Source organism: Callithrix jacchus, chromosome 6, assembly GCF_049354715.1.
Source record: "Callithrix jacchus isolate 240 chromosome 6, calJac240_pri, whole genome shotgun sequence".
NCBI classification, from domain to species: Eukaryota; Metazoa; Chordata; class Mammalia; order Primates; family Cebidae; genus Callithrix; species Callithrix jacchus.
This window is the reverse complement of record NC_133507.1, coordinates 12,948,867-12,973,755: the sequence shown is the minus strand read 5'-3', so window position 1 is coordinate 12,973,755 and position 24,889 is coordinate 12,948,867. Positions and strand designations below refer to the sequence as shown.

General features: G+C 49.3%; 2 protein-coding genes across 9 annotated transcripts in view; one reads left to right on the top strand and one right to left on the bottom strand.

Moving 5' to 3' along the window:
- The window catches only part of LOC103793609 (uncharacterized), a 60,889-nt gene extending 55,838 nt beyond the window's left edge, over positions 1-5,051 (bottom strand). For 3 of the 4 annotated variants that reach the window (XR_013536626.1, XM_078375996.1, XM_078375998.1), the window contains exon 1: positions 1,401-1,549. The gene's annotated coding sequence lies outside the window, so the exon portion shown is untranslated. Of the gene's footprint in view, positions 1-1,400; positions 1,550-4,632 lie in introns of those variants that run through there. The other variant, XM_078375997.1, reaches the window with a different exon arrangement.
- On the top strand, positions 738-14,710 carry NR2F2 (nuclear receptor subfamily 2 group F member 2). Of its 5 annotated transcripts, none has more exons than XM_008998346.6 (3): positions 738-799; positions 8,584-9,111; positions 11,824-14,710. In XM_008998346.6, the coding sequence occupies exons 1-3, from the start codon at positions 757-759 to the stop codon at positions 12,096-12,098; spliced, it is 846 nt and encodes a 281-aa protein (XP_008996594.1). In that variant the 5' UTR covers positions 738-756; the 3' UTR covers positions 12,099-14,710. The 5 variants fall into 5 exon arrangements, with proteins under 5 accessions (XP_008996594.1, XP_002749136.1, XP_035159625.1 ...); XM_002749090.6 differs by lacking the exon at positions 738-799 and adding an exon at positions 5,195-7,039; XM_035303734.3 differs by lacking the exon at positions 738-799 and adding an exon at positions 6,953-7,113.
- Positions 14,711-24,889: the final 10,179 nt, after the last annotated feature.

The window sequence follows — 24,889 nt, the reverse complement described above, 5'->3', positions numbered from 1 at the left end:
CCTAGGAAAAATGTTGCCCTCCTGTTTCAAGTTCTATCTTTGATCCAGGGTGAGGGGAGCCTGTCTGCCAGTCTGCGAGGCTGATGCATTTTCCCCCTCCTCTTCCACCTCTGTTTTTTCCCAACTTGCTTTAGGATTAGCCTGCATCCCTCTCGACCCCAAACAGTGGAATTTGGCTGTGCCTTGGGTTGTCTTGCTTTGCAATATCGCCTATAGTGTTGGCGGTTTTCTGCTGAGGCTGAGCCGTTTGCTCCAGCCTCCGACTAAACTCATTAAGTTGGGAGATTTTTTTCAATTGGACGGGTGTTTTTAAAGTCTCGTCTTTCCAGCCCCAAACAAGGTGTAACAACGCACTCTTCCTTCTAAGGAATGAGATGAGAGACAAGGATCACTCCAGACATCTCCTACCTACGGTTTGGGGTTTTTTTTCTTAAAGGCGAGGCTTGCATTCCTCAGCAGCTATGTACAAAGCTCCCTGAAACCTTGTCTCTCTAAAGTTAGTGTGCAGGGTTTTCCAAGGCTGAGAGAGCCTAATACATGGGGAGGCACTTCCTTGAGGTGGAAGATCTCTCCCTTCACCTTTCCTCTTTTTCCCTGCAGGCTAGTGCCTACTTTTTATCAGTTTGCACAATCGCTTAGATAAACACCGAGGAGGAGATTCTCTTTAATTATCAAAGACACATCTTTTCAGGGGGCCAACAAAGCATTTATTTCCCCCGCCAAACTAAAGGAGAGTTATTCCAGTTTAGAAGGAAGATGCAAGCTGTTTGGGACCTTGAACAAGGCAAATATGGTTTTGGTATGTTTACTTACAGTATTTTTTCTCTCTCTTTCCTTTCTTACTTTTCTCCTTATGCTGTGTGGGGTTGGGGATGACTTGGGGCTTTTCAAAAAATCGGTTTGCTAGCGTGTATGAAATGCCGAGGACTGTGGTTTAAGGGGTCCGGGGAAGGGGGGAACAGAGTCAATTCAATGCATTGCCATATTTTATTACATGTGTGTGGTAGGGGAGATGGTGAAGGGGGCGAGGGGGAAAATACAATTGCAAAGCTGCCAGAATATGATTAAACCGAAGCGTTAAGACTGCGGAGCCTCCTATCTCCTCGTCCTGTCTCCTCAAACTCATTTCCTTCCATAGAGCAAACTAAAAACCAGTCCTATAAGCGTGGTTTTCCAAGCAGCAGATGACTCGGTTTTCTAGCAAAGGAGCTGCTAGGCTCGCACTAAGTATCAGAATTTACTGTTTGCTTTGCCTCTGCGCTTCGTTTTGCAACCTTGTGCAACTGACAGCCAGGCAGGCAGGGAAAGAGAAAAGCCTCGCCCGGCGCCCTCGGCCACGGTTCGGGTAGGCGAGCGCTTGGTTAAGCTAGGAGGAGAATCGCGACGAGAAGGGTACTCACCATCGGGCGGGGTGGTGGAGCTGGCGTGCGGATTTCAGGCAAACGTTTACCTTTTTGCTGTCTATTGCAACCGCGCCGGGCTGACTTAAGAAGCAATTCTGTGCTCTGTCCAGAACGTTCGAGGAACGGTTCCTCATTTTTAAAAAGCTAGCGAGAGAGACGACAGAGACAGAGAGAAAGAAAAAGAGAGGAGGGGGTGAGGGGGACGCACATAAACCCAGTTCAAAAAAAAAAAAAAAAAAATCAACTCTTCGCCAGTGACTTGGGAAACGCAGAGGTGGCGAGATCCGAGTACCGTCCAACCAAGCCAGAGCCAATTAATTTTAAATCCCGAAGAATTATTCAGATTAAAATGTACAGAAGTTTCATTCTCCTATGCCTACGTGAGCCCAAAGTCGTTTCCCTTTAAGAGCTCCTTTTCTTTTAAAGTTGAATTTTAGGCAGCGAGGACTCTTACACTAGGGGGCAGACAGATACTGTACTTGCTCCAATCTTAAGCAATTTTTTCCCTCCCAGCATATGCTCTGATTTAGCACTGTAAATTTTTCAGAGGACCCAACTCTGACAGCCCCTGGTGATTTTCAAAGTACCACAAGCCAGTGGTTAAAAATTGCATTGACTTGGAAGTTCAGAGGGACACAATGGAAGCCCCTTTCCCTATTCATGGAGCTCCAGTGTGGTGGAAGAGAAAAACACACACGGACTAGATTGAGGGAAAGGAGGAATTCAATGAATCCTGGAGGACGGAACTGGTTTCTACTGAGTTCAGAGTTAAACTCGGCATTTGCTGGGGTCTGTATTCATATTGTGATTTAATCTGTAAAGAAATACAGCCCATCAGGCCACTTTCTGCAAGAAAATTATATTCCTAGGTGTTGAGTTTCTTTCTTTTCTTTTTTAGATTAGGGCAAATGTTTTCCCAACTTTCTCTAGGCAAATTAAAGCTTGCCATTCCTCTCATTAAAATAAATTTACATCTCCAAAAAAAGACTGAGTCCGATTTTTATGAGACAATAGTAATATATTGATTTTATCTTCTCAGAGCTTTTTAACCTTAGCGCCACAGCAAGTGAGCGTCTCTGGAGAAGACATTTTACAATATTTTTGCCTCATTTTTCTCTCAATCTGTAGTCTTGTCTCCTCTTCTATGCATTAAAATTAAGTATCATTTATACTGTGATTTTTCCACCTTGTAACTTGCATTTTCATAACTGAATGAGTCCAAAAATACAGAGCAAAACACCCCTGACTTCATGGCAGCCCTGTGATCATTTGCCTAACAGGCTTCAATTTTTAAAGATATGGTTGGGAAATACTTCATTTTCAATCTAAGGCCATCAGAACATACTTCCAATTCCAAAAATCTCTAAGTGAACCAGGGAAGCTCTTCCTCCTCGATATTGTCCCTTCCCTGTTGGTAAAAGGTAATCTGCTATGGAAGTCTCCCCATTCAGGAGGTGAGATTAAGATTTCCCTATAATCAATTATTTTCATCCTGTATTAAATTGAGATGGGAATACCCATTAGATTTGCTATCTCAACCCCAGCATCGTCACATCTCAGCTGAGCGTGTCCCTAATCTACTGACATTTGTAACATTAGCAATTCCTAAATCATATAGGTTGAAAGGAAAAACAACAACAACCAAAAACCTTCTCCTCTGTAATGATTTCTTTTCCATTCTTCTTATCCTCTTTAGAAGAAAGTTATATTGTATCTCTAATCAACCTGAAATTCTCAGCTTGGCTTCACTCTGTGGCAATCTTATTACACACCAGGTTTATGATAGTTCAGTGTCCACTATAGGTTTGTTGGACTTAAAAAAAAAAAAAAACAACTTTCAAATAAACCGAGAACCTTCAGCTTTAGTGAAAGACATGATTTCATCAGAGAAAGAGTAAGGGCCGAGGAGGTTTCAGAAATGAAGCTTAAAGAAGATTTTTCTTTCCTAAAAACAAGCCCCCAGCTGCCCAGATATTTAGTCCCTACCTCATATTCTTCCTATGTGTGTAAAGAGAATTGAATGGAAAATGTAATCTATACATGTCAATTATATGTATAGTTTGTTTTAAAAATATCTTTAGTCTGTCAGTTTTTTTCAGCTACCAAGGATGCTTTTCTGTAGTCGTCAATTTACTCTTCATATGTGTTCATTTTTTTTTTCCCCTGGAGCTCAGCGTCTTTTGTGTAAAATATTTTAATTGTTCAAAAACCTGGTTGGCTTACCGGCATAAGGTTTTTTTCTTGGTGCAAAGTGTGTACAAAGGAGACACAATTTTCTTATATAAATGTGGAATAATGATAATTCACTAACTGGTCACAATGAAACAACAAGGTTACTGCATTGGAATATAGCGTGTTCTGAGAGCAATTCTACATGTTTGATGTTTAAAACCAGACACCCTGGAATTCAAAGACACAACTGTCTCAATTATTTTAGCACATGGAGCAGAATGGCAATCGTCTATGAAGTTGTTCTTTTTGCAGTGACTTCTGGAGGTAGAACATGGCTTGTGTGTGGTTCTTGTGACCTGTACTGGTATTATTTCCCATTTGGGGCAGAATCTCTGGGTGCCTTTTAATGACTATATGAATGCTTAAAAGGAACTTGAGGAACAATGAAGTCCGTACTTAACTGTTCTATGACCTAGAAGCATAGTCGGTGAAGTCTTTGTCTGTGTACATTGACAAATGTGTATCTGATACATGTGCGTTTACATGTGTGTACAGAGGGTATGCACAGGGGAGGCTGGGCAGCTGCCTCCTCCTGCCCATCAGCGGGCAGAAGTCTTTCCCCTCTCACCATGACTGGGTATGTGGCAGGATGTTGGCTGGAGAGTTAGCTAACACCAACGAGAGAGGGTAAAGTTGAGAAAAATTGATTTTAATTGCGTCATGACAATGAGGTGAAGTCTACTTCTGCTCCTTAGCATCCGAGACGCTTTATTTGGGCAATTAAAATGTCAGGCCACATACCTGTGAAATGTTAACCCTACAAGGAAAATACAGAAACAGAACGGCCTTTATCCTCTTAAAAGAAATATATATTACATATATACATATATATATATATATATATATATATATATATATATATATATGCCACCAAACCGAACAAGTGATCAGAGTTGATTAAGAGAAGCGTTTGCTATCACCTGGATTTGGCCAAATCTTTCGTTTGGGAAATGCCTGCAAGCTCAGTTCCTGGCACCTTCCCCTCCTCACTCCCTACCTCTCTGCAAAGAATCCAGGGAACTTTTCTTTGGCATTGCGGGCACTAAGATGCGCCAGGAGTCCCGGGTGGTGCGCGAGCGGCGGATTTAGTGACATCGCCAAGTTGCGAGAGGCGAAGTCCCGGATTCCATCCAAAGCCTCTCGCGGAGCCTTTAAGAGACGTTGTGTGTGCGCGCGGCGCTAGTCTCCCCGCCGGGGCGGAAACCTCGGGTGCGGGCTGTGGGGACCGCGGTGGCAGGGCTCCCGGGGCCAGCCCGGGCCCATCCGCCGTTCGGCGGCGGCGGCGCGGCCACCCCGTCCCCGCCCCCCAACCCCCGTCCCCCGCGCGCCCAGCGTCGCGCCTGCGACGCCGCTCGCGCTAGGACCGGGCTGCTCCTGCAGCCGCCATGGCGGGGCCGCGGCGGTCCGGCCAATGACGGCGAGGGGGCGGCGCGCGCGCGCCTGGCCAGGCCAACCCCGGCTGCTGCCTTATAAGGCGCGCCGTCGCCATGGCAACGTGCGCTAAGTTGCAGCAGTCGTGTCAAAGTTCACTATATAGAGAGCTCAGTGAGCTGATCGCGGAGAAGCCACTTCTGCCAGCCCCGGCGCCTATAAATCGCATTCCCTCCCGCGCCCCCCTTTTTAGCATATTTGATCACTTTGATTCTCTGTTCTTTTCTCTCCGCGGTGTGTGTGCGTGCGCGCGTGTGTGTTTTCTCCTCCTCCTCCTCCTCTCCCCGAGTTGCCTCCTTTCTCCGGGTGCCGAGCTGCCTTTTTCCCGTCTTTCATTCTTTCTCTCCGTCTTTCTCTCCCCCCTCCGCGCACGAAGGATGTGCTTCTAGGTGGTGATCTGCCCTCCTCTCTCTCTTTTATCATTTCTCCCCCGCCGCCGGCGAGTTGACTCTTTCCCTATGTGTGTGAGGCGGCGGCGGCGGCAGCAGCGGCAGCAGCGGCTCCGGCGGCGGCAGCAGCGGCAGCAGCGACTTCAGCGGCGGCGGCGGCGCTAGACGCGGCGGCTCCGGGCCCGACCCGGCGGCTTCGGCGGCGGCTCCGGCGGCAGCGGCGGCCCGGGCGGCCCGCAGGGAACGGCGAGCGGCCTCCACCCGGCGACTGCGGGCGGCGGCGGCCGGAGAGAGCCAGGCGCGCGCCGGACGCCCGGGGCAGGCGGCGGCGGCGGCCCAGCGCCAGGACGACGCCGCGCAGCGCCCGACGCGGACCACTTTCATGCTGATTCCCCCGGACCCGGGCAGCGCTCCGGCCACTCCGCGGGCCGCCGGCCTCCGCCCCGGCCTGCCTGGCTCCCTGGGCGCGCCCGCACCCGGCGCCTCCGATCTCCTAGTCCTCCTGATTTCGATGGCTTTCCTGAATGGCTGACTGTGGGCTGCCCTGGACTTGGCCCCCGGACAGTCGCCTCTCCTCCTCCTCCACCACCTCCTCCTCTTCCTCCTCCTCCTCCTCCTCTTCCTCCTCCTCCTCCGCCAACTCCTCGGCTGCACACCAGCTCTAAGAGCGAGAGAGTGAACGAGAGAGGGAGGGAGTGAGTGAGGGCGAGCGAGATCTTTGGAGAGATTTTTTTTTTTTGCCTCCTACTTCTGTCTTGAAGCCAGACAATCGACTTCAGCTCTTCCTCCCCTCCCTCTCTCTCCACGTTCTGCTCCCACTCGCTCTCCTGTCTCCTTCCCCTCCCCTCCCGGCGGAAAGCCCCCCGAAACCAACAAAGCTGAGCCGAGGGGAACAAACAAAACAAACACACCGGGCCAGACAAGCAATCGACAAAACTTTGCAAAAGCAAAAACAAAAAAGGAAAAACTAACCAACCTCAACCAACCAGCCCCCGAGCCACCCGGGGCGCCCTCCCGCGCCCTCTCGCACCCTCGCACACACAAAAGGCGGCGCGCCGGAGCCCGAGACCCGGGGAGCCGCCGCCGCCCCGCCGCCGCCCGCAGCCAGGGGAGCAGGAAGTCCGGACGCGGCCCCCATAGATATGGCAATGGTAGTCAGCACGTGGCGCGACCCCCAGGACGAGGTGCCCGGCTCACAGGGCAGCCAGGCCTCGCAGGCGCCGCCCGTGCCCGGCCCGCCGCCCGGTGCCCCGCATACGCCACAGACGCCCGGCCAAGGGGGCCCAGCCAGCACGCCGGCCCAGACGGCGGCCGGTGGCCAGGGCGGCCCCGGTGGCCCGGGCAGCGACAAGCAGCAGCAGCAGCAGCACATCGAGTGCGTGGTGTGCGGGGACAAGTCGAGCGGCAAGCACTACGGCCAGTTCACGTGCGAGGGCTGCAAGAGCTTCTTCAAGCGCAGCGTGAGGAGGAACCTGAGCTACACGTGCCGCGCCAACCGGAACTGTCCCATCGACCAGCACCACCGCAACCAGTGCCAGTACTGCCGCCTCAAAAAGTGCCTCAAAGTGGGCATGAGACGGGAAGGTATCGGCCTCTCATTTCTCCTTCCCTCGCCCTGGGTCCCTGGGTCCTGGGTACGTGTGGCTAGCCTGCTCTGGGTAAGGACAAGAAGCCCCGAGCTCTTCTCTTCGTATTGCAGCGGAAAGGGGTTTTATACTAGCAGCGAGTTCTGCATTGGAACGCAGACCCCCAAATCCGCATGCTTTGGCCGACTGATTTGCTTCTCTACTCTGTCTTTGGGCTGTTTTCATTTCCTTTGCATTGATTGTGAGTTCGCTGGAGTCCGCCTTTCTGCAAGGGATTGGGTGTTTGATGTTGTTATTGTTGTTGTTTTAAAGCCTAGTATACTTCTCTCTATCTCCTCTTGTTTCTCCTGCATGTTCAACATGTCCCTTCCTCACCCCTTTCCCCAGCCCCCACCCTCTCAAAAAAAAAAAAAGTCCCCAACCTGAGATTGTACTTTTGTACAGGAGGTTCAAATTACAAATGGCAATTTTATGCACTTCGTCGTATTAACGCTGCCGCCCGGGCAGCGCTCATGTGACCCTCCGTGGATTAACATTCTGCTAAAAAAAAAAAAAAAAAAAAAACCTCTGCTTTCCTTTTTCCTTTCACTTTTGAAACGAAGAGAGCGCGATAGGAAGTAGGAAAGGGTGGGCGAGGGGCCCTGGGCGGTTGCTTTCGCTCTGTGCGAGTTGGGTCTTTGTGATATAAAATTCGCCGAGCGCCGCGAGCCGTGCTCTGCCAATGGCGCGCTCGGCGCGGGGCGCGGGCTCCGGGTTGGGGCGAGCCGACGCCGGGGTTTCTTTGTGCTTCTGCGAGAGCGATTCTCCCGGCCCGGAGTCAGATAACAGGCTGAGCCCGAGCCTAGCCAGCTTGCCCCGGTCCTTACAGGCCCTGCCCAGGCTCCGCTAGTGCCGGCTGCCTGCTCCCTGCCTCTCCCGACTTCCTCTCTCCTTAGCCGGCCTCTTTCTCTCCGCCCTCTCCCTCCGTCTCCTTCTCCGAGCACACTGATTAGACAGACGCCAGACCTCCGCTCTCTGCTTGTCTCTCACTGGGGGTTCCCCGCCGGGCTGGGGCTGAGGCTTCGGGGTTTGGGGGAGAGTCGTTCCGGAGTGGTCACAGGCCGACTGGGGTGAACCCCTGTGCCTTTTGCAAAAGCGTCTCACCCTCCCCCCAGACTCGCCCCTCCCGTTCCCTCTCCTCCAATCAATAAGAAATATCAGCTGTTTAGCAGTAAAGAAGAAAGATGCCCTCAGAATGCTACATCCCGCCCACAGCGCCAGGGACCCCAAGGCAAAGTGGCCAATTCTGGGTCCTCGGCAGACCAGCCCCGAGCGGGCCTTGGAGGCAAGTGTGCTCCTCTGGCCCTCAGAGCTCGCCTGGGTGGTGGTTTGGAAGGCGTAGTGCCGGGAGCCTGGCGACTACAGGTCTGTGGCAGGCCTGCCTGGTTCTTGCGCTGCTCAGGGCCTGGGTCAGGTGGGGGTCGGGCTGGGGCAGTCCCCGCCGGGGCGCCTGCGGTCTGAGGCTGGTCATTAACTGTGAAGTGTCTCCTTTCCTCCCCGCAGCGGTGCAGAGGGGCAGGATGCCGCCCACCCAGCCAACCCACGGGCAGTTCGCGCTGACCAACGGGGACCCCCTCAACTGCCACTCGTACCTGTCCGGATATATTTCCCTGCTGCTGCGCGCCGAGCCCTATCCCACGTCGCGCTTCGGCAGCCAATGCATGCAGCCCAACAACATCATGGGCATCGAGAACATTTGCGAACTGGCCGCGAGGATGCTCTTCAGCGCCGTCGAGTGGGCCCGGAACATCCCCTTCTTCCCCGACCTGCAGATCACGGACCAGGTGGCCCTGCTTCGCCTCACCTGGAGCGAGCTGTTTGTGTTGAATGCGGCGCAGTGCTCCATGCCCCTCCACGTCGCCCCGCTCCTGGCCGCCGCCGGCCTGCATGCCTCGCCCATGTCCGCCGACCGGGTGGTCGCCTTTATGGACCACATACGGATCTTCCAAGAGCAAGTGGAGAAGCTCAAGGCGCTGCACGTTGACTCAGCCGAGTACAGCTGCCTCAAGGCCATAGTCCTGTTCACCTCAGGTAGGAAGGAGCCCTGTCCTCTCGTGCCCACGGGCTCCTAGCCCACAGTTGGGGCTCCGACAACTTGGGAGTCCACAGGGGAAGCCCAAACTCCTCCTTGAAAGGCCAAACTGTTGAGTGCAACTTGAAGTGGGAACTTTGTATAGCTGCTGGGCACCACCAGGCTGTCCTGGGGAGAGGAGAGGAAGGCTGGGCAGCAGGAAGGATGCTTCAGATAGATTCCCCTATATGGGCCACAGGGCAGCCTCTGGTGCCTATTTCCCCCACCTGCAGAATCCAGATTGGGATGCACTCTCTTGCTGCCTTTCCTGAACTCAGGCCCTCTGGGCCTGCTGGGTCTTGGGGAATCTCCTCAAGTCCTCCGTTTTCTCTAGCACCCTGGCTGGGCCTCCATGAGATGCCCCTGGGCACTGCAGCAGCTCTGACATGGTCTCTGTAGGGGAAAGTTTGCCTGCTAACTCAGTAGGAGTTGGAGCTCCAGGTAAATCCAACCTGAGGGCAGCAATTTTCAAAATCATATTCTTATTGAAATAATGCCAACTGCCAGGAGAGGGGAAAAGAGCTGTCAGGAAGGGGCAAGAGGAGGAAAGGGACCATCATAACTCTTCGGAATGTCTGCAGGAGGTTGAAGACTCTGGCCTCTTGCTTCACCTGCCCAAGCAAACACTCAAGGCAATTTTCAAACAACCCAAAGTATATGCCAACTTGGGCTGGATACGAATGTTGCTAGAGATATAAAACCATCATTGACTGCATTATGCAACCTAATTAGTTTGCATGTAGTTTAACCTGTGTGAGTAATAGATCTGATATTAATTAACTCTTGAGGCCAGATGATTTTTGAAAGTATCTGGCTTTCCATTTGGGGCCACACCTGAGCCTTTTGGCTACCTCCAGGCTGTTCAGCATAGCCTAGGTGGATGGAAGTCACCACTCCCCTTTCACATTCTTGAACTAAGTTGTCAGCTGATCCCTTTGTCATGGCTGAGAGGGGAAAGGGGTTCCCGATTAAGTATAACAAACATTTGGACATTAGCAAGGCTTGGAACCTAGTCACCCACTACAATTTTTTCAGCTTGTAACAGGAAACGAGGAGAGATGTGTAGTTTATGTGGCAATCATAAAGGAGGTCCACAATCTCTTCCTTATTGTTTGAAAGAAGTCTGGGGAACCAAGTCGTTAGCAGAATGGCTTGCAGGTTCTGAGTCCTCAAACTGCTGTCTTGTATATTGCTGCTTTCCACATAAAATCTCCTGCACAGCCACCCTGAATTCTGCCTTTGGAAGTCCTTAGGTAATCAATGAAAGGTCAGTGTCTGGGCAGGGAACCTGCTTGCAGAGGTTTGGATTGGGATTATTTTTCTTGAGAGCCCCTCATCTCTAGGACATTTGCCTGCTGCAAATATACAGGCAGGATATTTCCCTACCTCATAGCCACCTTCACCCCATCCCACAACACAACACCCTGCCCACCTTCTTGGACGATGGAGGTGGTTGTTAATTTCTTTGTATCATTGTTATCTCTTAGCCTTACTCTGGGTCTTTCAAGGAAAAAAATGCCTGATACTGTCGTTAACAGTTTAATTTATGACTATTTGCAAAATGTGAAGGCCTGTGTGGAGAATGCAAACCACCTCACAAAGAGATAAAGGTTCCTGTTATCTGATTCAGAGGGAGACACACAGTTCCGATGATGCTGCCGAGAGGAGTCCTATGCAAACAGATCTTTTAGTTCCTGACCACAGACACTTCTACATTCTGTAGACAGGCAGAGTCCTAGATATACATAATGAGGAGGTTGCCTCTGTGTTCTGGTTCTTGGGGTAGAGGTGGTGGTGGCTCTTTTCGAATATCTGTTTTAATGATTCACAATATGCATGTGTTAACCCCAGTCTTGTCTGGGGAGCCCTGAAAGGTCAGGTCACAACCTGAACCGCCTTTACCAAGAAGCCTCTCATTTCAAAGGCACTTATTGTGTTTTCACGTATCAGAAAAAGAAAAGTGTTTTCCTGAAGATAACAGGGAGGGGGGATGCTTCTTGGAGGGACCTGGGTTTTAAAAAATAAAGAGGGGGGGTGGGAGAAAAAGGGAGAGAGAATAAAAGGGGGGAAAAGAAACAGCTCAAATGAACAGAGAGATCACAGTTTGCATGGCTGCCCTTCAATAGGCTAAACTGACAAGATCAGTTTTAAAGGGCCACTTAAATCAGTTTCAAAGACTGGAGAAAAATGAGTCGCCCTCTTTGGGGAGAATCTGAGGCTGGGTCGTGGACGCCTTTACGCAGGACAGGGCCAGGTTGTCCACCCTCAACCCCCACCAACCCCTATATAATTATAAGGCAAACTATTATTTACAGAGGAGGAGGGGAAAGAGTGCTGGCAGTTTGGGTTTCTTCTGTTTACCGACTTGGGCCAGACAGACCCAATGCACTTTTGCTTGAGTCTCTCAATGACCCAGGCTAAGCACTCGGGCAGTGAAAGCCTGTAGCACACTGAGCATGTTTTATTTTAAAGCAAACACTTCAGGACCATCTCTTGCTCTTCCTCCCCCCCCACCTCCCATTTAAGTTTTCAGTACATAGGCATTTGCTCCAACTCCGGTTGGGGCAGTTTGACAGAGCTCTGTGCACACACCTCATGTGACCCATTTCAAGCCTCTTAATCTGATGACTGAATTCTTCTTCTTCTTCTTCTTTTTTAAAACTTTCTTCCAGATGCCTGTGGTCTCTCTGATGTAGCCCATGTGGAAAGCTTGCAGGAAAAGTCTCAGTGTGCTTTGGAAGAATACGTTAGGAGCCAGTACCCCAACCAGCCGACGCGATTCGGAAAGCTTTTGCTTCGCCTCCCTTCCCTCCGCACCGTCTCCTCCTCAGTCATAGAGCAATTGTTTTTCGTCCGTTTGGTAGGTAAAACCCCCATCGAAACCCTCATCCGGGATATGTTACTGTCCGGCAGCAGTTTTAACTGGCCGTATATGGCAATTCAATAAATAAATAAAATAAGAAGGGGGAGTGAAACAGAGAAAGAAAAGGCAAAAGACTGGTTTGTTTGCTTAATTTCCTTCTGTTAAGAAAGGATATAAAAAGATGTTTCAAGTTTGCTAAAAGAAGAGAGGGGAAGAATTTAATGGACTGTGAATTTCAAAAAAAAAAAAAAAAGACTGTCAAATGAACTTTTACAGAATGCATTAAAAAAAAAAAAAAAACTCCTGTGTCGGTCAGAACAACTTGCTACTTATCATTTTTGTATAAAAAAGGAAATTAGTCTTTTTCTTTTTTGGGTAAATTTTTGAAAAATATTGCTAAAAGTGCATTTAAGGAGATTGGGAGACAATTAGCAGAATGGAGAAAGTAAGTCTTTTTTTTTTTTTCCAAATTATTAATTGTCCTGTGTCTATGTACTTCTAGCTGTTCTTTTTTGTACTTTTCTGGTTCCAAACCAGTTTATTCTGTGGTTCTATAATAAGTTTTGATATAATCTTGGCTTCTTAAAAACTGTGTATCATTAAAATATATGTTCTGCAAGAATTAAAACTGAGTCCATGAAAATATCATAGGAAGACATAAAACTTTAAAAGGCAACTCAAAGATGATGGAAACGCACTTACAAGTGGTGACCAAAAATTTTAGGTGAAGTTGAGCACTCTAATTAGAGAACCGGAGGAACCACATATATCACTTAACTCCCTACCCTGCCCCTCCCCAAAAGACACCGAGACAAACCTAGCTTTTAAAAAATATTTTAAGAAAGAGAATGAACTGTGGAATTTATTGGCAGCCAAGGAATGTGTCCAAGACACATGCTGAGGTTTTGAATAAAAAGTGAACTTTTGTAATTTGAATTGGGTCCCGCTTAGTTCTTGAATTGTTATGAAAATCCTATATCTGTTTGTATATTTGCAAACCCTTTGTATTATAATTGTTGATATTTTCCCTTTTTAAAAAAATACCATTGAAATCAGCATGACAAAAATAACACTGTTGGCACTTATAGGTAACGTGATTGATTCAGTATCTTAGAGTTTACAGTTTGTGTTTTAAAAAAACTGAAGGTTTTTTTTTAAGTGCAACATTTCTGTATACTGTAAAAGTTATAATAACTGAACTGTTTGGTCGAGTCTTTGTGTGTTATATTCCAAGGAAAATTGAAAGTATTCAGAAATTAAAATATTATTTGATATCTGAAACCTGGCTGTCCCCACTCACTGTCTACATCCAGAAGAGCCCCTGTGAGCTCTCGCTTAGTCGGCCGGGGGGAGGGCCCCATTTGTTTACTCCCCTTAGTCAGTTTGTTCAAAGGTGGACTAGTGTATTTGCCTGTTTAATTTGGGTGTGTGTGGGGGGGAGCTGAAGTTAATGGTTTATCTATGGTTTAGGAAGTGCCATACTGATATAGTAAACCACCCCCATTCACCTAATCCTCCTTTTAATTAAAAATGGATTTTCCAGGAAAAAAAAAGGCCCTTATATTTGTCACACTTAAGTGCCTGCTTAGGGAAGGTATTGTGAAAAAGTATTAGAAATCTTGAGATCAGTATCTATTTTATGATCAGAAAAAAATACTCTTTTGTAGATTTCTGACAGTTACTCAGAAGATCGTTCAAGCAAGCTAATCACAGCATTGTAACTAGAGGGCAGTTGTTTGCAATGAGTTTTTCCTTAAGTAGGTGAGATTTTAAAAAATATTCTGTGGTTCTGCTCTAGCGTGGTTGTTGAGAGGATTTCAAATTCAGTGATACAGGTTATAAGACTGAAGGGTCTGTTTTTTATGTATATATGATAACTTGCAGTTGAGTTCCCTCTCCCCTCCCCCGCTTTACCTTCAGTCTGTGAGAGCATGACCACAGGGTCAAGGGAATCTTTTCCATTGGAGTTATGTACATAAAAACACATCGACATTTTGACATTTCAGATTGTATAGCTACAGTCTGTACTGCTCTTGGGATCCTTTGTCCTTAGAAGCCAAATTAAGAAAGAGAAGAGAAAGCAGGACAGAGAAAAAGAAAGAAGGAAGGAAGGAAACTTTACAGGGTGTGCTGATTTGGAAGTAGTAACTATTTCTTTTGGAGTCTTTTTTCATTTTTCCTCTTTCTCTTTTCCTGGTTTGGAGGACGCTCAGTGCTGGGAGCTTGCAATTTTGTTCTTATTCAAGGTTTCCAAACTCCCCCCTGCCTCAGTACTTCATCATGTTTTGGTTTAATTTTAAGTGGGGGGACTAGTGAGGGAGGTGAAAGAAAAGGGATAATTTTGTAAAGTGTATTAAACTTTAATATTCAGTTCCCAGTCAATACATGCAGACCAGTAAAATCTGATTTGTGCAGAGTTCTCCATCTGACTCTCACTTCTTTCTGTAGATATATACATATATAAATACAAGTATGTTCTTACGGCACAGTATTGCTGACCTTTAGTTCGAGGTTTTGTTGGTTGTTGTTTATTTTCTTCCTCTTGCAAGTGGTATCCATGTGAGTGTGTGAAGTTTCTCTAATAAGTAAAACACAGGCCCCTTTCCTTGTTTGTTTTGTGTTAGTTTATTGTAAACAGCCATTTGTTGTAAATTATTATTGGCATTAAATTATAATTTATGATTTTCAAAGCAAAAGACAATCCCTGTTTTATTATGCTTTAAGCATGTGTTCTGGACGTTGGAAATCTCACACTCTTAAGTTTCAGCAATGAGCTTGGGGTCTGCGAGGCAGAAAAACAGGACCCCAAATTTTTCAACCGGTTAAAACAAACCCCCTTGTATATGTTTAGAGTGGCCGGAGGAGGATCTGTTTAGAGTCTTGAGTTCGGTTTAAGTTTATTGCATTTAAAGAAAGTTTTTCTTTTCACGCTGAGTTAGAACAAAAGATCTTTGCTGCGACTGAATTGGACAAAAGACGAGGGCTGGGACCCAGCGAGCGCGTTCTGTGTGAAATTGACGAGATCTTTAAAAAAGCTGCTAAACATGGCGACTCTTTCCCTTTAAGTGTCTCTTTTTCCTTGCTTTTTTTTTTTTTTTTTTTTTCTCCATCTGATCTGAGCTCGCTTTATTTCTTTTCCCAACCCCGCTCCCCCTCCTCCTCGTGGCGCTCGGGGGTGTGAGAGAACCCAGTTAGACGCGAAATGCAACAATAGTGCAAGGAGAGAGAGAGGGGCGCTCGCTGCTTCTAGCCACTTTCAAACAAACCTGGGGGAAGATTGAGCCCGGGGGGGTTTCTAGCCGGCTCGCTCTGCTCGCGGTCTCCCAGCCTCGGCCTTTCACTATTAGCTCTCCCCGGGCCGCGAGGAGCTGGGGCTCAAAGTTAGCGGGCGACGTCCGAGACTGGTTCCGCGAAGACGGCTGGGTTAGCATCCAGCCGGCTGCAGGGACGGAGGCCTGGAGTTGGTAGCAGCTGCGGGGAAAGTGCCTGCCCCCCAGCCCCCGCCCCCACTTACGTGCGGCAGAATTCCGCCAGCGCCCCGGGAAAGTCCGGGGTGCCGGGCGCGCGGAGCTGCACTCCTGGGATGTGCACGAAGCGGCGGCAGGCGGGGGTGGGGTGGGGGGTGGAGGCGGGGGCGGGGGGCGGTCAGGGGGAGCTCGAGCGTGTGAAACTCTGCCTCGAAGCTCGCTTTTGACTTGGTCCTATGAGCTGAGCCAACATGGCGTCTCCCATTGCACCGCGAGCGCCGGCACGGCAGGGCCGGGTAATAGAAAACACATTGGTTACCAAAAAGAAAAAAAGGGGGGGGGTTGGGGGGCTAAAGGCCATTTCGTCTGCAGGCAGAAAACCCTCTTTTAAACTCTTGCTGGCAAGTGAGTGCGGTCCCCGATTCTTTAATTAAAGCAACAGAATTAGTAAGGAAAATATTGGTAACGCGGTACCCTCTCCCCTCCCCCTCCCATATTCAGGAGAGTTGATTTCCTGTCTCCTCTCCCTCCAAGAACCAAATTAGAAAAATAAAAAGTCTGTATCCGCAAATGATCTTAAATGTTTGAATGGTATAGGGGGAGGGGGAGAAGACAGTCTTTACAGACCTCGGTCAGTTCTCGCGCTCATTAATGCAGGGGCTGCGCCGGGGTTTGCGCGGGCCGGAGTGGAGCTGGGGCGGGGCGGGGGGGGCGGGAAGCGAACCCCGCTGGACTTGAGCAGAACTTGCTACCGGCATGTCAAAGTTGTGGGAAAGGTGGCTTTCCGGGCGGAGGGTCGATTGGGGGGTGGGAGGGTCGAGCGGGGGCTGAAGGCTGTTTCCAGGCGGGTGGTCGCAGACCCTAGAAATGTGTGAGCCCGCGTGCACTGTGCCCCTGGCGGGAGGGCCACTGCAGCGGAGGATCCTCTTTCTCTAATAGGTTGGAGAGCGGGCAAGGGCGGCGGTGGCCTCCCAGAGAGGGTCTTCCGAGGGCATCTGCAGAGACTGTGGATCCGGGCCCAGGCCCGATTCTCCGGCCGACGGGGAGATCGCAACCCTAAGTGCAGTTGTACCCCTAGCCCTGGTCTGGACAACCCTATCCCTCAGCCGCCTGGGAGGGGAGCGAGGCACTCTTCTGAATTCCAGGCCTCGTCAAGATTTATTGAAGTTGGGTTTAAAAAACGTGCTTCAGATGATTTTTCTCATTTTCTCAGATTTCAAAGGCTCCCTGCAGTGCGGCTGCCTAATTAATGGTGAAATTCAACTAAATCTAATTATGCAGTAATTTTAAAGCAGTTAGTGCTGGGCGTTGGTTTGTAATAGGACCCCAGTTTTTTAAAGTTTGCTTACTGTGTTGGTTTAGGGGAAAGCTATCTTTTGTATGGTAAAGAAAGACCGGGAAATAGTTCTGCTGTAGGAACCAGAGGGCTGAGAACCGCTCCCCACCTCACCTCTGTCTTCATCCCCAAGTCTATCTCGTTTTCCTTCTCTTTTTTGTATCCCAAAGCACACGGTAAAAAGCTGAGCAAGTTGCTAAGCCAATAAGGAGACCCTGTTTCATAGTCAAAGGGGAAAGGGAGAATCTTTCATATGGAGACACAAAGGGCTTGGTATCTGTCCTGAATGCCTCTATAAATGCCCCCAAACCCGGGTGAGGGACTCTCATCTCCTCTAATAGAGAACAGATTTCCTCCTCTTACCATCCATTGTCATTAAGGCGCAAAGCTGACTCTTGGAGTTATAAATCTTATCGTCCTTCTGATAACACACTTGTAATAAGTTAGCGTCCTATTCAAAGTGAATTGTAAAACTGCCTCATTTAATATGGCATCTGTGTCATTAAAACTTTTATTTTTTTCCCCCCTCGTGTCTTGCAGGTTTGGCCTTGGGGCTAGCGCTGAAGTCTCTGCCTCTGGGGCCTCTGGGGTAGGGCTGAGGGGAAGAAAGGTGTGAAAGACGGGCTGCCTGGATTCAGCCTCTGGATCTTAGACTGGGGTGAGAGACCTGAGGCAGAATGGGCCTTGGGGGGTGGTGTCCCCCTCTCCCAATCCCCCCGGAGCTGCCCGCTCGAAATGACGTTCCTTGAAAGAAACATGCTTGTGATTAGCTAAGCAAACACATCTGCTTTCGGAGTTGGGCCTTCGTTAATTAGCTGAACAAAGGGCCGTTTTGCTTTTTACCTTTTGCTGGGGGAGAGTGTGTTATTTCAGGAGTGTTGCGGGCCCTCCTCTTTTCAATTGCAGCCACGACGTTAATTTTATTGGGATTACTGATGGGAAATGAGGTGGCGCAGGCTTCCGAGAGGAAAAGCTTGATCATTACCCCCTTTGGAACTATATTTTTCCACCCAACCTCCTGCTTGGGGGTGGGGGGAACTGCGCAGCAAGTTCGGAGCAATTGGAATCAGGCTCGCGGTGCGCTGATCTCGGGTGACAGAGCGTGTGTTGAAGCTGAACTCTATAATTTGCGCTTCTGTTCCTTTATTAGGCCTGGACAACGAACTAATGAGCTTTGGCCCAGTACAATGTCACTTGTATTTATTTTCTTATGGCAACTTTGAGATAGCGGAAGTGTTCTTTACCAAGAGCCAGGGAGGGCCCGGAGTCCTGCCGACTGCTGTCCCGGCCCGGGTCGGTGGCTGCGTCCCCGGGGAGCCAGGGCGCGGTGAGAGCGCGCTGCAGAGCTGACAAAGCTCGGGGACTGGGCTTTTAGGCGAAGCTAATGGAGCCCTCAGGAAGGTGTTTGGCCCTTTGGAAGCCCAGACATCCCTATAGGACTGGCTCCCTGAGGATGAGGTCGAGGGGCGCGGGGCAAGTCCGGGGCAAGTTCCTAGGCACCAGATGATCAAAGGCGCAAAGGTGGCATGGCTCCCTCCTGGCGCAGAGCAAGGGGTCCTTCAGCAGCAAAGCCTGCCAGGCCAAGGGAGCCCTTTGAGCGAGCAGATCTACCCACTCTGTGGCCTGGGCGTCTCCTTTGTGCTGCAGGCGGCCTGGCCCAGCTCTCTCGCTGTCTGGATTGGGGGTGAGATGGGGTGAAGAGGATGCTTTAAAGGGGTTCTTGGAGTCTTGGGCGTGCGGGGGACTCCCTTCCGTCTCTTTCTGGTTTGGCCACTCCAAAGTGTCGCAGTTGGAGAGGCCTGGGATAAAGTGAAAAAGCAGTGGGGGTTGGGAGGACAGAAAGGGTCGGCAGAGGCAGCGCGGGCGTCCCTTGTTCCCTGGCAAAGAGAATACAAGCCCACAACTCGGGGATTGTGGGTGGGGGGCAAGGGAAGGGAAGCCCCGGGAACTGCGAGGGGAGCGAGTATTTCTCTCTGCAACCCGCCACTTGCCGAAGCTCTCGCCTCGCTCCCAGCCAGGCAGCCCTCGTTAATAACGCCTAGACACCGTGCCCCCGCCCGCCCCAACTCTCCTCGCCTCTCCTCACTTCATCTCTCTGCCTTACCACCCCCTCCCCACCTTTTCCTTCCTTCCTGCAAATGGGTGTTAACGTGGGTCTTTATGTTCTGTCTATAACTAGGATGTAATCACGCGCCCCATGCCTCTCTCTAAAAGCATTTAATAAATGTCTATTAAAGCGCTACAAATGTAAGATGAATTTAGTGGCGCGGCTGCCTCCCTGAATCCGAACGGTAATGATGGATTTATCAACGGGGATTCGCCTTCAGCTCAGCGAGGGAGGTTTACTCAGCAAATATGTCGGCGAGCACCCACCCAAATGCAATCATTTGACCCCCTGCGGGCGATAGCTGCTGCGCCCTTTCCCACCGCTGGTCCTGGTCAGCCAGGGTCGCTCGCTCAGGCCAGCACCCGGCCAGAGAACCAGAGAAGTGGCCTCACGGATCCCTTGGCCTCTCGCCCCTTCCTGTGTCCCCTCCTGTCAGCCAGAGGCTCTCCTGGCAAGGGGGATCTGGCATGTAGGTTTGGAGGGGAGAGAGAGGGTGGTGGCGGCTCCAGAGCACACGATGAAGTGTGGGCCGCCAGGAGATATCGGTGGGTGCCTTTCTTAATATTGAAGGGGACAACTGTACCCAAGTCTCCGAGTATGAGTTTAAGTGCCCTGCTTTTGACCAAATCTTAGGGTCTGGGATATTGGCTGACCCAGCCCAGCCCTGGGCCCCATTGTAGGACAGGCGGCTGGAGGACAGAGGCCTCTAGTCCCCAGCCCCTTTGAGGGGCTCAGGTGTTCCCAGAGCAAGTGCCTTGTATGCCCATCCTCTGGGGCTTCCCAGACTCCAAGCCAAAGCAGAGATGGCTGTTATCAAAGGTTGAGGAAGAGGCTCCAAGGCACGGGCAAAACTTCCATTATCTCTTCCCCCCAAACTGATCTGGTTTCTCCCCCACCTGCTCCCATTGAGGCCACCTGGCCATTTTAAAGTTTAGTGGCTGTGGATTTTTAGAATTTGGTTTGGGCTGTGATCCTTAACGAGCACAGACCCAATGACCACCACCTCTTTCTTTTTGTCTTTTATCTGCTCTCCTTTCGAGGGGGAGGAAAGTGCTGGTCTGTTCCATCAAGCCCAGTTCGCATTTGCTTTAGCCTCTGATTTCTCTTTCTTCTTTGGAAATTTCATTGAGATGTCTCTGTACTTCGCTTGTCAGTTATCTTTGTTCCTTTTAAATAAAGGGCTTTTAAATGGACTTATTGCTCCCAGCGTGGGTTCCTCTCTCTAAATGTTAGAAAATTGTGCCATCTACCCGCTATGCTGAGTACTGTCACACTTGGAGACCTCGGGGACCTCCGGGCAGGCTTCAATGCTGCAGTGTCAGGGGCCGCGGGCAGCAGGAGGAGGGGGCGGCTCACGTGGATTTTTACAGATCTCCGCCTGCAGCCGGCCCGCGTGGCCACGCCAGGGCACGGCCCGCAACGCGCGCAGCCGCCAGCTTGATGGCGGCCGCGAACTTGGCTGCAGCGGCGGATACCCGACCAAATCGCAGGGGTGGCTGGGACTCTTCACTTCTCTGAGATGCCACTAGCTGAGGGGGGAGCCGCGGCTGGTTTTAGACCCCAATAGCCACTGGGCGGTCAGGGATAGCCGAGGACAATGGGAAGGAGGAGAGCTGCCTAGGAGGGGGAGAGGAATGGATTTCGCCGCGCTGCTTTGGAGCGCTCCCGCGGCGTCTCCAGGCCGGTCTCTTCCCCTGGGGGATGCTAGGCTATGGGTGGCGGAGAGCGAAAGCTGCGGAGTGGCTTCCCTGTCTCTTAGCCAGAGAGAACTCTGGCCAGGCAGTTCGGCTGCAACTTTCAAATCCTTTTTCTCTGGTGGAGATATTTCTGGTGTCTTTTTGTAGACCAGACTTCTTTCCTTTAGGGGAGTGTGGGTTGGATGGACTGAATTTGAACAAGTCAGGTGTCTCATGTGGGGTCTCTTCACCCAGACCCCGCCTTTGCAAAACACCCATCCGCAACCGCAGGTTCTTTTGAATGAGTTAAAATGGATTAACAGTTTAGATTTTATTGTGTGACTACCCCTCGAAGATGCCTTTTTTTTTCCTTGGTTTTGTTTTAACCCATTAGGAGTATTAGCTAAGATTTCCAAGTGTCAGTTGGATATTTATGCTTGTGGGGTGGGGAGGGGGGAATCTCCGATACGGTTTATGACTTTTATTACATGCTTCACACTGTTCGAGAAATGGAGTTTTAAGCAACATACAATTAAATCTATATTGCTCTTTGGAAAAGGGCCAAGGAACTCAGCAATCAATTAGTTTAGATCTTTTGATACTTGTTGCTAAAATCAAAGTATGAAACTACAACCCTGGCTATACCTAAGTATAGCTTCTTTCCCCATTTTTTTCAAGTTGTGTAGCTATCACGTAGGAAATGGCAGCTGCTCGATTTCCCCAAGTTTCTTTTTTCAGATTCTTCTGCAAAGATTAGTCTTTGAATAATCGAACTATTTTCTCCCCCCTCCCCTTTTCTCTCATTGCAGTTTCTCATCTTCTGCTTTTATCTGCCTGGTTTAAAAATACATTTTAATACAGCTTTTAAAAATACTTTTAGTTGTAATATGTATTATTTTTAAATAAATCTTCCATTATCCTCTTTCTTCCCCCTCTCTTTGCCTGGCTGTAAGAAGGGAATCTATGTTGTTTAATAATCACAATAATACAGTGGCTTCTAGACAAAGGCAAAATTATATTTTTTAATAACCACAACAAGAAGGGAAGCCCTCTCTCTCTCTCTCTCTCTCTCTCTCTCTCTCTCTCTCTCTCTCTCTCTCTCGGTCATCTCTGTCTCTTTAAATAAGCAGCTTAGGAAATAATCTCCCGCATTGAACAGAAACTGTTTCCTCCTTGAAAATGCCACCGTTCCCACCTCCCTGGCCCTCTCTGGGCCAATCCCCTGGGCTGTCGGCTGTCGGCCTGTCCCTGGCCCTTGTTGGGGGTGGGGGTGCCCCTATGGAGATCCAGGGGCGTAGTGAGAAGGCGTTGGGGTCCCGCCCGCCTACAAGCGGCTGCTGAGGCGGGGCTGATAGCAAGTTCTAAAAAGGGGCAGCTAATTTATTAAGTAATTCTCACTTCGCTTCAGCATCTTCTTCCTGAGGCTCCTGCGAGGAGGGGGAGGGGTCTGGGGCTGCTCATCCCCCTCCTCCCCATTTCCTTCTCCGCCTTCCAGGCTCCGCCAGCCCCTTCACCAGCCTCATCACTAATTAAAACGCCCTGTGGCTTTGGGACTGAGTAGTCCAGTCGTTGAACTGTCATCTCCGTTGAACTGTCATCTCCGCCAGGATGGGAAGTCTAGAACATCCCCTCTTCTGCAAAAAAGGTTCCCAACCCAGTGAAGTGATGGGGCGGAGTGTCATTAATCTCTCTCCAGAAGCTTTCCTTTTCCTCCTGGGGAGTGAGCATTCCGGCCCCGGCCCCCACCCAGCGCAGTCGCCCTGCTGGGCCCCACCCTCCCGGCTGTAGTGCCTATCCGTACGCTGCTGCCCTGATTGTAAGGAAGGTCTGGGAAACATTTTCTTTGCGCTAATTCTATATTTCCCCTTTCCCCTTTGCAACATTAAACATAATTTTGTGCTGTCACTGTCACTAAGATTGTGGTTTGCTGATGTCTCTACTTGGAAACACGACCCCTTCGCCTCCAACAGGGAGTCCTCCCCTGGCTTGCAGTCTGTAGTGCGGCCCCGTCTCCAGCGGGGACTTCAGAGCTTTTATGAAAATACTGGGGTTCGGGGTGGGGGTGGGGGGAGGGGGTGGAAGTGGGGAGGTACTGATAGTAGTAAAGGCCAGAAGGGTCCCTCCCAGAACCCTACTATCATTCCAAACCCTCTTTTCCTATGACAGCAGGAGAAAACGTGGTTTTGATGTGCGTTTGCTTGTTGGCTTGTTTGTTTAATGAAATCCCTGTGTATGTGTATGTGTTTTAATGTCTCCGTGCATGTGACAGGAAACCACTTTAAGAATTTCCCTTTGAATTTCTGTTTTGTTTGTTTGTTTTTGCGTCTGTCCTCCTCAGCTTCTCTCTTTTCTTGATTCCCCTCCCCACTACATTTTCTCTGGCTAAGCAATAATCCCCTGGCCCAGTGGCCACCCTCCTGGAGATGAAATCCATTTATCCCTGTGTTGCCTCACCAAGGCCCGGTTATCGAGGGCCTTTGGTGACACACTGGAGCCAACAGAGAGGAAGATATTTTTTCATTTTCCATACCCGCTCCTCCCTTCCTTCAATGTGCCAGCCTGGAGGGGCTCTGGAGTTGAACAAATGTACCCACAACTACAGGTTTGCTGTGGTGCCTGGTTGGGGTCCTAGTTGCTATTTGTTTGTCTCTTTGGAGCAAGGTGTTAGTTACCTTCTGCTCTCCACCACAGTCTAAGAGCTTGCTTGAACCAAGGTTGGTAGGTTTCAGAGCCATTATCTCATTTCACTGGTGCCGAGGGAAGCTGCTAGCAGCCCCTGGATCAGACATTCAGTGGAAGGCCCATGTCACAGACTCAACCCGAAGGTTAATTTTCCCTCATTAGCATCTCCATAGTCTGCTTCTTGCAAGGGATCTCAGGTCCTTGCTGCTATTTTCTCCCTTCTCACTCTCTCTGACCAATTCACTCTCACTCGTGGTCTTCTCATCACAATCTTACATTCTGCTAGGTTCCTATTGAATCCGTAGACTGATTGCTGAAAACCCATTTCATCAATTTCCAACCAGTATGCCTATTTTTAATCCTAGAGCCCCTCTCCTCCATCTGTAACTCTCTGTCTTCCAAGCACCCCATTTACAAAGTGTTCTGCTTTATCCAAATTAGTTCAATTCCCCCCTTTTTCTTTCCTGTACCCCCTCATTCTTTCATTGAGTTCTAGCAAAAGCAAAAGATACAAAATGGCAAAGTTTGATGGGTTGGGGGAGACCATCCCAGCCATCTACAAAGAAGCTGGAGGTTTGTAATGACGGAAAAAATGTGACAAAGAAAAGAGAATTACATTTGTGGCTTAAGTGGGAGAATGTGTTTGTGTGTCTATATCTCCGTGTGTTTTTAAGATTTCTTTGAACTGCTTTTGTGCTGACCCAACAAAGGCATTTGCCGAAGCTAGTCACGGTGTAGGAACTTTGAGTTAACCTCTTATATCAAATGAATCTTTTCATTTAGAGACCAATAAATCTCAATCTCTAGCTACTTTTTGTAGACCCAGCTTGAGTTCAATGAGACAAAACTGGGGCTTATAATAAAGGCCAGATAAACTTTGCCAAAGTTGCATTTTCCCCCTCCATCCTTTTTCCACCAACCTGAAAAATTCCCCCATCCAACAAATTAAAGCTCAACGAATAAAAGTAGCAGCTCTTCCTCAGTGAGCAGGAGGTTGGGAATTTCTTTAGCATTTCACAGCAAGCCTTTTGACTGAAATGGTTTTCCAAACTCAGAGGCCAAAATGATTTATAGTTCTTCAACAAGTCATTATTTGGGTGTGCTTTTTAGGTGGGGCTGAGACAATCTAATAATCAATGTAAGATGGGTGGGTGGGGAGATTGGCTGTGACCAAAAGAAGAGTTAACACCAGAAACATGAAAGCCAGTCTGGTCTCCAGGGACTGAATTTGGGAAAGAGCCTGCACACGGCTGCTCCTGGGCCATAAAGAATACATTGTTAACAACAAAACAGACAATGCCCTGAGCTCTGCCTGGATTCAGAGCTGAGCTACTTTCAAGATATTTTAGCAGCACTGTTCATTTTGATGGGCTTTCTGGGCCATTTGAAATTCAACCTTTAGCCAGCCTGCTCATGGAGTATGGTTACACAATTCATTTTCTGATTTACTACCCCTCCTCCTGTATTTTCTTTATTTCCTGATGGCCTCCCATGGGGTTAATCTTTTTTCCCTTTCTTTTATATTTTCCAGTTTTGTTCTCCCCACAAACAACTCAGTGTTTTTCCTGTTTCTACTGATCACTCATTTGCTTCCTTTCTTTCCTTCC